This window comes from Vulpes lagopus, chromosome X, assembly GCF_018345385.1.
Source record: "Vulpes lagopus strain Blue_001 chromosome X, ASM1834538v1, whole genome shotgun sequence".
NCBI lineage: Eukaryota > Metazoa > Chordata > Mammalia > Carnivora > Canidae > Vulpes > Vulpes lagopus.
The window spans coordinates 122,925,677-122,939,189 of record NC_054848.1 but is presented as its reverse complement, the minus strand read 5'-3'; the positions used below and the strand labels follow the sequence as shown (position 1 = coordinate 122,939,189).

Genomic DNA, 13,513 nt, shown 5'->3' with positions numbered 1-13,513 from the left:
TCTTTTCCTTATTAGTCTTTGTTGCTTTTGATCTTTCTTTCCCCAAGTGTTCCCTTTAGTATTCCTTGAAGGGCTTTAGTTTCTATTTGTCTGGGAAACTATTTCTACTTTTATTCTGAATGATAGCTTTTTGTTGGATAAACTATTCTTGGCTGCGTATTTTTCCCTTTCAGCAAGTTGAATATATCGTGCTGCTTATTTCTGGTCTGCCAAGTTTCTGTTATTACCTTATTTGTCTTTCCTTATAGCTTAAGGATTTCTTTTCCCTTGCTGCTTTCAGGTTTCTTTCCTTATCTCTATATAATGCAAATTTCACTCTACATCTTGGTGTTGGCCTGCTTTTTGTTGATTTTGATGGGAGTTCTTTGTGCCTCCTGGATTTGGAGGTCAGTTTCCTTCCCCAGATTAGGGAAGTTTACAGCTATAATTTGCTCAAATAAACCTTCTGCCCCCCTTTTCTTCTTCTGGGACTCCTATGATATGAATGTTATTATGCTTTATGGAGTCATTGAGTTCCCTAGGTCTGCATTTATGACCCAATATTTTTCTTTCCCTCTTCTTTTCAGCTTATTTTCCATAATTCTATCTATTACTTATTCATTCCTCTGATACTTCCATCCTCGTGGTCATTACATTGTCAGTACCATGTCTCAGTCATAGCATTTTTTTAAAATTTTGGCCTGACTAGTTTTTAGGTCTTTTAAATCTGTGGTAAGTGTCCTCTATGCTTCTCTAAAGCACAGCTAGTATCCTTATAATTGTTTTAAATTCTGGTTCAGGAATATTATAACTGTTTTAATTAGATCCCTGGCCACGACCTCTTCCTTCTTGTGGGAAGAATTCCTCCATCTCGGCATCTCACTCGGGTCTCTTCTGTGTGTTACGAAAGCCTGTTATGTTTCATGCTCCTGAAAGTAATGGCTATATTAAGAAGAGGTCATAAAGTGTCCAGGGGCCTGCCACTTCAGGAAGGATTTCTGATTTATGCTGTGTGCACTCTGCTGTTGTGTTTTGGCCGCTCTTTTGCTCTGGTCAGTCCTCTGCAGAGTTTTCCTTGCCTGCAGTGGGGAGTGTTTGGAACTTATCCATTGTACAGCGAGTTTTAATTAGGTGGGTTTTGGTCTGCTTGTTAAAAGAGGCTAGATCCTATTTCCCCTAGAACTGAAGTTTTGTAGCACTCTATGTTCAGTAGATTTGGCACATGTGGGGTGGGGGATTGTGGTGGTCTTCTGGGGGAGCGGCCCGCTGCTGCTCTGATTCTCAGGTACACTTACCCCTAGCCCTAGTTTAAAAAAAAAAAGCACCTACAGAGTGCACAGGGGCAGGGGTTGGTGTAAATGGCTCAAGCTTCCACTGTGAGCACTGTGCTGCTCACTAAAGTCCATCTATGCTGATGGGTGGGGGTAAAAATGGCATCAGCCCATTCTGTTTCATCCCCAGAGAAGCAAGTTCATGCCCATTGCTGTTCGGGAAGCCCTCACAGAAGAGTTAACAATCTTCCCTCATGTATTCCAAGCATCCCTCAAATCCCTGCCTTCACCCTGTGTCTGAACTGTCTGCCCACCTGGCAGCACAGTGCTCCTGTTTTATCTCGGGTGGGTTTCAAAACCCTGTATTTTAGGGACTTGGTACAGCAGACCCATGCTGATCCTCTGGGGAAGACTCACCATGTTATGGCTGTGCTGGTTTGTCCCAGGGCAGACGTATGAACACACAGGGATGTGGACTTTATGGTAAAGTGCAGCAAAAAGTCAGTGTCCAGGTTAGGTGCCCTCAGCAGGTGCCTCTGCTCCTATCCTAATGAACAGGGTAGCTCAATGGTGCCCACCAGGTAGGCCATGTCCTCTCTCCCAAATGCACTCCTAAGAAGAGGAACTGTCTATTCTGGTGTGACCCAGAGGATCCTCAGAGCACAATATCCATTCTCGTGCCTCTGCCCTCCTTCCCCACAGGAGTGCTGCTAAGCCTGCCAGGCATGACCCCAGCCATGGCATGGACTTCTAAAACTTCAGACTTGGAGTTCTGCTGCTTATTAAAACTCGCAATAATCAGCCCCTCTTGTTTTCCCTGTCAATGGTTTTGGGAAGTGTTTTCCTTGTGCAATGCCCCGTGTACTGCTCGCTCTCTCCCCCCTACTCCCCCTGATCAGGGCTCCCTCCCCACCCACCCCACAGCATCTGCGATTCTTTTCTCCCCTTAATCACTTCTCCACACCTCCTACCTCCCATGATGTGGCCTTTTTTCTCCTGCTAGTTGTGCAGTCTGTTCTCTCAGTCCTCAGATTGATTTCTTGGGTGTTCAGAATGATTTGGATTTATCTAACTGTGCTCAAGGAACAAGGCAAGCATAAGGTCCCCCTCCTCCTCCTTTTTTTTTTTTTAAATTTTTATTTATTTATGATAGTCACAGAGAGAGAGAGAGAGAGAGGCAGAGACACAGGCGGAGGGAGAAGCAGGCTCCATGCACTGGGAGCCTGATGTGGGATTCGATCCTGGGTCTCCAGGATCGCGCCCTGGGCCAAAGGCAGGCGCCAAACCGCTGCGCCACCCAGGGATCCCCTCCTCCTCCTTTTTAACTTCTCCCCAGGTCACACTTCTTAATGTATTTTTAGCATAAGTATACTATGGCAAAATGTCATCAGAAGAAATCAGATTCCAAGAGTAAATTCTAAAGCTCATTACATTACTCTTAAATTTTATTAATCCCTTCAGTTTGTGCATCATTTAAAACAAGATATGTGCTTTATAAAGCATTCTTATACATAAATAGAACAATGAACAATTAAGTGATTTATCCTTAAAACATGCACATCATTTTTATTCAGGTGTGTATAAGAAAGGGAAATAAGCTTTAAGTCTTTTTCTTTGGATTAAAGACATTTGGAAATTATTATTCAGGAATCCCAAATGTTTTTCCTGGAACAAATGTGTTTTCAAATAAGAAATGTTGATGTAATCAAAAGGCATTAGTGTTGATAAAGAAGACCAAGAAATATCTGTGCCATGGGTAATCGCCAAGAAAAGAGTTCCAGGGGAGCCTAAAGTATATGTCGAGTAAACGAATCCAGTAGCATAAATAAAAAGGTTTAGATGGAAGAACAGGTAGCATAAGCCAGATTATGGGACACATATATATTCAAGGCACATGGCTAGGATTACACAGGTGGTTAAGTTTTATAGACTACTTTGTTCTTTCATTTGGAAAATAGTCAAATGTTATATAATTTCCATTTACTTGCATTCATTGATGAATAAATGCAATCAGATTTAGGGTAGCAAATGTCCTTTCAGATACACACCAAAAGTACATAATAGCTAACAGATGCCAGTGTAGCCAAAGCAGTATGATTATACTCCAGTTTTCCCACATTGCAGTTAAATGGACGTAAAGCTGTCTGGTACTATTCCTATATATCATCCTGTCTATTCTCAAGTTTCAAAACAATCCTTCAAAACTAGTCAGATTACATAATTTATTAATCCATAAAGGATACCAAAACTATTATTCAACAGAACTCAAACCCAAACCCTATAGTTGACAATATTCAGTTTGGGCTTTTCCCAGATTGGAAAAAAATTCCCACACTACATCCCCCTCACACACGTAAAATACTAGTACATCCACTGTGGTTCTCTTATTTTTCTCTGATGAACCAGAAGAATTTGCTTCTCCACCTCCTCCAGTATCCATTCTGTTAACTATATAATTGCCCTAAATATCCACCAAAAAAGGAAATATATAAAAAAACCCAAAGCTTTCAACCATATTTAAACCATCATCTTTTAAAATCAACTGTAATGGGGAAAAAGAGGATATCATGCTCTGCAAGGTTTATGAAAGGTCAAAACTTTCTTCCTGAACATGAATACTAGGAGGAAAAGATTAATTTTGTGTTTCTAATGGGCTAGCAAAATGTTCTCCAGATGACTGACAGAAAATGTCTAAAACTTTACCTGCATGGGCTCCTAGAAACAAGCAGCACCAACAAATTAATTACAATCCCCCAAATAACAATTCTCCATTTATACTGTTTTCAAGCACCTAAAACTCTTCAATAGCAAAAGACATTAAGATGAGATGTTAGCAATGCTATCTGTCTCTGGCATACTTTTGTGTGCACATAAAAAGTTCATCCAACATCTTAGTAGACAGCTCATAAGACTGGTGGTTTCTACCTTGGTGATGGCTTTGTGCAATCACAAACAAAAATGTTTTTCTAAATAGATGACTCTAATTAACATACTAAAGAAACAAAAGCCCTTTTAAGGCTACTGCTGCAATAAATGGTTCAATCTGAAGTGTGCTGGAATAAATTGGACAAAGATAAATCTGGAAGCGTACAACAAGATTAAAAAAAAGAAAAAGAGGGTTGAAGAGACTGGCAGACACCATCTGTCAGAATTCAAAGGCTTGAGTCACACAGATTGCTTTTAACTCCTTGTTGTCTCATATTCTTGGTTAATGATAACTTATCTTTTTTTTTATTTCTTCACACAACTTGGCCATGTAAATCCACCACAGAGAGGTGACACAATGATATAGATGAACACCTAGAGGGAGAAGGAAGGCAATTTTATTTTCTTAAATCTATCATAAGCTCATAAATAATATATAAAGCAAAGTAAAAACCTATTAACAGATACTGGTTCCATTACACAGTAGCAGTTGTGTAATAATATAATACACCAATCAAGTACTTTCAAAGGCAGAAGTGCAGTTAAAGTGATCCTTTCTGATATAAAACTCACACATCTGACATAAAACTTCATATTTATTTATTTTTTAAAGATATTATTTACTTAGTGAAAGGGAATATAAAGGAAGGGAAAAGAAATGTTGGGAAATATCAGGAAGGGAGACAGAACATAAAGACTCCTAACTCGGGGAAACGAACTAGGGGTGGTGGAAGGGGAGGAGGGCGGGTGTTGGAGGGGAATGGGTGACGGGCACTGAGGTGGACACTTGACGGGATGAGCACTGGGTGTTTTTCTGTATGTTGGTAAATTAAACACCAATAAAAGTTAAAAAAAAAAAAAGATATTATTTACTTTTTAAAAAAAAGATTTTACTTATTCACTCATTAGAGACAGAGACAGAGACAGAGAGAGAGAGAGAGAGAGAGAGAAAGAGAGAAAGACACAGGCAGAGGGAGAAGCAGGCTCCATGCAGGGAGCCCGATGTGGGACTCAATCCCAGGACTCCAGGATCATGTCCTGGGCCCAAGGCAGACGCTAAACCACTGTGCCCTCCAGGGATCCCCCTTAAAGTACATTTTTAATAATAAATGCTTGTTCACATTACTAGATTCCAAAAAATAGATTTATTTTAAATATTGGCTTCACTGCCAATTGATTTAGTCAATTGTCTTGCTTTAAATTATGACTTTTTTGATATCTTTAAGCAGTTGATTTCATAACTCAACACTTGGGGAAAAATATGTTTCTGAATTCCATGCTTGCTCCCAAAAGTCAGCAGTGTGTTTTTGCCTTACTTCTCTACAAATGAGCGGGAAGGGGATGGTTTACAGCAAATTCTGGTTATTAATGAATAAACTACTTTTATATACACATACAGATATTCTGATTTGACATTAAGTTGACTGCCACAGCTGAAATATAAGGATTTTTAAAGCTTAAGTGCAATATATTAGGTGACAACAACTTTTGGGAAAGATTGAGACTGCATTAACAGCAGTGCTATGCATGTAGTAAGTAGTCAGTAAATAAAATCTGAATTTAATGATAATCCAGCTTTATAAAACAACCTAAATTTGCAGACCCAACTTGAAGGAAGAAGCTAAGCTGAGGAGCCTAGAATGTGCCACCTGAGTTATTTGAGGCTATGGCACAATTTCCAGTATAAAATCAACAGATCAATTGGCTGCTCTTCTCTGTTAGGTAAATGCAGCTATCTAAGGTGGAGGTCCTTCAAAAGAGTTCAAGGAAACGTGGAGCTGAGTCATAGGTTACTGCTGAGAGTTAACTTTGGGCTTCTGCAAATGGCAAGAGGATACGGAGAAAGTCGGCTTCTCCTTCTGCCCTTCCTCCTCCCTATGCTCTCTCCCTCTCTTATTCTTTCTCTCTCTCTGAAATAAATTCATAAAATCTTAAAAATTTTGAAGCATAGCTATGAAAAATTAATACATAGAATGAATAGGGATGAAAAGAAAATTAGCTTGCAGGAAGAGTGAGCTGAATAATTCTCTCAAATGTAACGCAAAAAAGAGGAGTTTAAGCATATTAAGAAGGTTACCAGACATTCAAGATAGTTCAAAGAGGTCCAATATCTGCTTACATAAGGGTTACAAAAGGACAACAGTATATATATAGACTCATTTATAAACAAGAGATCTACTAAATAAACCTTAGAAAATTAAACTACATAATGGCCACTTGGTATTTACCCCAGAAATGGAAGGATAGTTAGTTATAAGTATACTTATCAATGTAATTCTATATATTGATATTAAATGTAGATCATATTATCAAGTCTCATATTATCAAGTCATTGGGAAGAGAAATACCATTTCCCAAAATTAAATGCCTATTCCTGACTAAAACTTTAGGCAATTCAGAAACATAAAGTTCTTTAACTTGACAAGAACTCATAATATATACCACTCTTTTTAAAAAGATTTTATTTACTTGAGAGAGACAGATAGAGAATGCATGGGGGGAGGGACAGATGGAAGAAGAAGGAGAAGCACTCTCCACTTGAGCAAGGAGCCCAATGTGGACCTCCATCCCAGTACCCTGGGATCATGACCTGAGCCGAAGGCAGATGCTTAATCAACTAAGCCACCCAGGCGTCCCTACATATCAGTCTTATAAATGAAATATTAGAAGCATTCCAATTAAAACCAGGAACTAAAGATGTCCACTGACACCATAATATTCAACATCGCTAGTAACTGCAAATGATATAGACATACATACCTATATAAAATTATATAGAATTATATATTACATGTATATATAAATTTGATAAGGCTGAAATTATTAAGAGATGGTATCATAATTTACATATAGTATGAATAAAAAAAATCACAGCCTATGGCTTGTGAGCTAGGAATGGTTTTTATTTTTTTAAAGGTTCAAAGAAAAAGGATATGTGACAGAGACTACATACAGCCTGAAAAGTATAAAATATTTACTATATGGTTCTTTACAGAATGCTTGCTGACTCCTTAGAAAAGAATCAGAATACAGAAGAATAAACTGAAAACTATTACAACTAGTAAGAGTTGTACAAAGTTGACAGACACAAAAAATAGATATATTAGAAAAAACAGAAATAAAGAAATGGAGCATGCAACCAACTAGAAAATAGAATTATAATTAGAAAATACAGAATTAATTACAAAATGTAATTTTAAATTTTTTATTTATTTATGATAGTCACAGAGAGAGGGAGAGAGAGAGGCAGAGACATAGGCAGAGGGAGAAGCAGGCTCCATGCACCGGGAGTCCGACGTGGGATTCGATCCCGGGTCTCCAGGATCGCGCCCTGGGCCAAAGGCAGGCGCTAAACCACTGCGCCACCCAGGGATCCCCAAAATGTAATTTTAAAAGAATCTCATTTCAGTAGTGACAAAAACATGAAATATCCAGGAATATTTGGAATGCCTTGCCTGACTCCTTACATATAAACATTCTCAATAGGAAGATGGGGTTTCAGAATATTTTGGAGTAACTTCATAGGAAAGCTGATTATTAAGAATTCCAGCATCCAGTTTCTTAAAGATTGAAAAATAAAACAACACACTAAAATGACAAAAACTTACGATTGATACGATGATGATGATGATAGTGAGTTTGAGATTCTTCATACACATGGCTCGTGCAAGATTTCTACTTGTTGTTTTGAAGGTGACAGACTCGAAAAAAAATAAAACATTAATTATTTGATCCCTGGCACAGACTATGTGACCGATTTGTAGTAATACCTGTAAAACTTTTACTTTTGTTAATTATGTTGAATCATGAATTCATTACTCTTTTCATGGGTAGAGACTAGCCATTCATAATCACTAGATCTCAGCCGTACTCTGTCAGGTGTATGGTAGGCAGTACAAGCCCACTGGAAAAGCTTCTTCCCTTTTTCTTGTCCACTGAAGTAAGGCAGGTGGTGTCAAGTATCAGAAGTGGCTCCTCCTGCTACTGTGAAAGCCTTTTCCTCTTTATGATCCCAGGAAGAAAGGTTGCAGAAAGCCAGTCGGTTGCAAACACATTTGCCTGTTCTGCCCAATATAATCCTGAGATTTTGAGCCATAAAAATCAGTTCAATTTCCATATGAAGATATGTATTTACTTGTATGAGGCCCAACACCCAAGGAACTTTGCTCCTTCAGTTATCCATTTTCTTTTGCAACACTGACTTCTCAGTATCTACTGAACCAGTCCCACCAGGACACAAAGAGTTCAAAACAACCAAACAACAAAATTCCCTAATAGCCCAGCAATTCTACTCCTAAGTATATATCAAACAGAGCTGTATGCCCAAATTCACTAAAAGTGGAATGAACATTTCAATTATCCATATACTTCATATACTCAAGAAGGTAGAGGAAAATATGCACATGTATAGGAAACACGTGGAAGATATAAAAAAGAATCAGATCAAACTTATAGAGATGGAAACTCTATGAGGAGGGAATAACAGATTACACACAACAAAAGAAAATTAATAGCAACTATCCTAAATGAAATACAGAAAGAAAGACTGAAAAAAATGAACAGATCAACGGAACAAAGTAGAGAATCCAGAGTAAGAATGGATTCCCCAACAGGAGAACATGGATAAACAAACTGTGGTAAACAGACTTACACAATCGAATAGTACAAAACAATAAAACTGTCACATTGAACAATATGAATGAATCTCATAGTGTAACAGTGAAAGATGCCAGAGAGAAGCTAGTATATAACATATGAATCCATTTCTATACATTTAAATTTTTTTTTTTAATTTTTTATTTATTTATGATAGTCACAGAGAGAGAGAGAGAGGCAGAGACACAGGCGGAGGGAGAAGCAGGCTCCATGCACCGGGAGCCCGATATGGGATTCGATCCCGGGTCTCCAGGATCGTGCCCTGGGCCAAAGGCAGGCGCCAAACCGCTGCGCCACCCAGGGATCCCCATTTCTATACATTTAAGAACAGAACATCATCTAGTGTAATATAAGTCATAAAATGGTTACCTCTGTTGGGGATCATTAACAGAAAGGAATACGAGGCAGCTTTCTACAGTATTCAAAATGTGTTTTTCTTTTTTTATCTTAACCTAAGTGGCGGTTACATGCATATAGACACATGTGTAAAAAGTAACTAAGTGGTACACTTGCTGCACTTTATTCCGTATAAAAATCTATACATAAAAAAAAAAATCTATACATAGAAACACACCCATAAAGAAACACACCCGTTAGTTAATTAGTACCTTTTGTTATTCTGGGTCACAGAGTCAACAAAATTAAAGATTTATTTGGAAATTACAAGCTATACTAACACTGGCCAGACCCAGACCATTCTAGCTAAAGAGAGTAATCTTCATGGATTAAGAATTCTTTTTTTAAAATTTATTTATTTATTTATTTATGATAGTCACACACAGAGAGAGAGAGAGAGAGAGAGAGAGAGAGAGAGAGAGAGGCAGAGACACAGGCAGAGGGAGAAGCAGGCTCCATGCACTGGGAGCCCGACGTGGGATTCGATCCTGGGTCTCCAGGATCGCGCCCTGGGCCAAAGGCAGGCACCAAACCGCTGCGCCACCCAGGGATCCCAGATTAAGAATTTGATCTGCAGGTATGGGATCAGACACTTTTTTGCCCCATAGTAATGGATTACAAAGTGAGCCTTTATTAGAAACCTGGTATTTTGAGTTGCTATACGGTACTATGCTTCCTCGCTTCCTCCAATTAACATGTGCTTTGACTTAAAACTATTATCCTCCTAAGAACTACTGTTAATAGATGCCCCTGTACAACTGATAATAACAATAAACACTGAAGTAGTTCTTACCATGCACAAGACACTGTGTTAGGCACTTTGTGTGCATTATCTGATTTAATGAGATACATCTCCATTTTACAGACAATGATCCTGAGGCACGGAGAGGTTAAGTAACTTGCCTAAATTCACACAACTACTAAGTGGCAGAGACAAGAATCAATCCCAGGCAGCCTGAGTGTAGAGCTTGTGCTCCTAAACACTACAATCTAGCTGCCAATAGATCCATCACTCATGGATCCATTTCAAGGTATAAGCTACTCTGGTTTTAAATTTGTAATTGTGTAGGGCAGCCTGGGTGGCCCAGCGGTTTAGCCCTTCCTTCAGCCCAGGGCTGGATCCTGGAGATCCGGGATCAAGTCCCATATCAGGCTCCCTGCATGGAGCCTGCTTCTCCCTCTGCCTGTGTCTCTGCCTGTGTCTCTCTCTGTGTGTGTGTCTCCCATGAATAAATAAATAAAAAAAAATTGTAATTGTGTAGACCTAAAAAATTTAACTGATCTCTGCCGTCCATCTATCATCTTTCCTGAAAACCTTCATCCACTATCCAGACGGAAAATGCAAAGACACACATCATTGTAGCATAAGTAGGTAACAGGGACACACTGAAACTTTTAAGGCTCATTGGTCTTTCCCAGTTTGACTCTTGCTTGATACAGTGAAGGCTCAAGCTGTCACGGTAGGCAAGAAAGTGACTGAATTGTCCAGTTTTCAGGATTCACACTGGATCACAACTGGCCTGCATATTTATTTGTTTCATGTTTCACACAATGAATAGCAACAGAATGTTATATGCAGCTGAGCTAAACTATAAAGGCATAAATCTAAAGCTTTAAAAATTTGTTTCAGCACACTGAGTATGTTTCACAAATCAAAATTTCCTTAACGGTTACTAATGGGTTGTGGCTTTCATTTTATGCCTCATTGTTATCCTCAACATCACAACATAATCACGTAATAGAGTCAGAAAGAAAAAACCCTGTAAATAATTATATTTAACATATTTCCCTATTATGTTAGTCATCAGTTTGTCTACTTTAGATGCTGAACAATATTACCATATCTCATACTTACCGAATCCACAAGATTTTCTGTTTTATCTATCAATAATTCCAATCTTTCTCCTCGCTGAGCTACCAGATCTGAAAATGTTGGAGAAACCAGAAAATATTACGTTTATATTACAAATAGGCAATTTTTGTCTTTAAGCAAAATCTAGTTTTAATTATACCTGGTATTCTTGAAAACTCATATATATTAGATAAGCACTTTTATCTTTAAGTAATAAAAGACTTTATTTAGTAAAGCTGATCAACTATAAAGTAAGGGTTGGCAGGTTTTTTTCTGTAAAAGGCCACAGTCCTAATATTTTAGGCTTTCTTTTTTTTAAGATTTTATTTATTTATTCATGAGAGATACAGAGAGAGAGGCAGAGACACAGGCAGAGGGAGAAGCAGGCTCCCTGCAGGGAGCTTGATGTGGGACATCAGGATCACACCCTGGGAAGGAGGCAGACGACCAACAGCTGAGCCACCAGGGGGCTCTATTTTAGGCCTTCTGAATCAAATGGTCTTGCCATAATTACTCAACTCTGTCAGATATAGACAATATGTAAATAAATGGGTGTGACAGTATTCCAGTGGAACTTTATGCAGATTTGATCCAAGGTTTACAGTTTGCAAACTCTAAATTAAGGATACAATATGAGAGTCTAAAAAACGAGCTCTCAAAATGAGTGAGAGTTGGATACTTCCAGAATTATAGTATGAAAAATTCTACAGACCCTCTCTCCAACAAAACAACTATAACTTGAAAAATCATGTAAACAAACAACACTCACCACCACTTAAAATCTCTGAAAACTATGAATGTCCTAAAGGCATACAGCAAATGGAGAAACCTATACAAAACAGTTATGTAATATTTATTTTTTAAAGATTTTATGTATTTATTCCTGGGAGACACAGAGAGAGGCAGAGACACAGGCAGAAGGAGAAGCAGGCTCCCTGCAGGAAGCCCGAAGTGGGACTCGATCCCAGGACCCCGGGATCACACCCTGAGCCACCCAGGTGCCCCTTATCTAATTTTTAGTAAGTCAGTCTATGGCACTTGAGCCATAACACGCTCCACCCCACAGCTGAGCCAGAAGCTCTACTTCTGGCAAGTAAAGTCTGGAGGCTCTTTCCCTCCAGGTCTCCATCAAAGGCTATGCTTTCTCTGCAGCTGGGAAAAGTCATCAACATTTCTCCTCCCATCTTACCCCAGGCCTAGATCCATGATGCACAGAAGTTCTATTCCCACAAGGCATGCCTGACAGGTCCGGGGTTCCTTTCCTTCACCTAGCTCTACACATAGGGCACAAGCTCTTTTAGAACTTGGATTAGATTTCCCTGGATCAATTTATGTCTGGGGAACTGTTACCAAAAAATACAGCAGTTAGCCAGCAATTAGTGGAGGCTAACATCTGGGTGTAACAGCAACAGAGACAAGCTAGAAGGTGAACACGGAGAACAGGAAGAGAGACACTCAGGGAAGTTGTGTCACTCCAGTGTGACTACATGCTCAAGGATAGTCCCTCTGGGAAACGACATTAGAGACTGCACACTGTGGGAAAACTAAAGTTCAAAGACAAAGTCCAGCCCAGTCATTAAGCAAATAACCAAACAACCAACCTCACAGGATAGGAATCAGTACCCAGAGTTGCTATAATACATTAACTAAAACACCTAGTTTTCAACAAAAATTATAAGATATGGAAAAAAACCCAGGAAATGGATAAATATACAGGAAAAAGAGCAGAGGTTGGAAACTTACTCTGCGGCGGGGAGGGGGAGCACTCAAGCTATTGGAGTTACCAATGGAATGATATTAGAAATCACTAAGAAGGAAAATTTATGAGATGAAGCAAAAGCAGTGCATAAAAGGAAATTCGTAGCAGTAAACACCTACGTTAAAGGGAAGATAACGCACAATTCAGTCTATAATTGTATTCCCCTGAAATTCATATATTGAAGCCCTAACCTCTAACTGGATGGTATTTGGAGATAAGGGACTTTAGGATATCAGTAGGTCTATATGAGGCCCTGAGGGCTTATGGTGGAATTAGTGTACTTGTAATAAAAGTCACCAGAGAGCTTACTCTCTGTCTTACTTTCTGCCATGTGAGGACACAGTGAGAGGGGCCATCTGCAATCTGGGAAGAGAGTTCTCATCAGAATCTGACTAGGCAGGCACCTTGATCTTGGACGTCAAGCCTCCAGAATCATTGAGAAAATGAATTTATTTAAACCATCCAGACTACAGTAATTTTTTTATAATAGCTGGAGCAGATTGAAAAAAAGATCTCATACTAATAACTGTCTACCTTAATTAACATACTAAATCCTAAGCTAAAGGAAATAAAAAAACAAAAATTTAAAGACAGAACAGAAAAACACTAGAGAAAAATCAATGAAACAAGAAATAGGTTTTTGGAAAAGATCAACAAAATTAACAAAACCTTGCA

At 38.8% G+C, this 13,513-nt stretch overlaps 1 protein-coding gene across 1 annotated transcript in view; it reads right to left on the bottom strand.

The window, feature by feature from the left end:
• Nucleotides 1-2,668: 2,668 nt before the first annotated feature.
• VAMP7 (vesicle associated membrane protein 7) overlaps nucleotides 2,669-13,513 on the bottom strand; it is a 71,206-nt gene continuing 60,361 nt past the window's right edge. The window contains exons 6-8 of the mRNA XM_041741906.1: nucleotides 11,083-11,150; nucleotides 7,784-7,876; nucleotides 2,669-4,550 (exon numbers count right to left, since the gene is read on the bottom strand). Coding sequence (XP_041597840.1) covers nucleotides 4,482-4,550; nucleotides 7,784-7,876; nucleotides 11,083-11,150 — 230 coding nt within the window. The 3' untranslated portion in view covers nucleotides 2,669-4,481. The remainder of the gene's footprint in view (nucleotides 4,551-7,783; nucleotides 7,877-11,082; nucleotides 11,151-13,513) is intronic.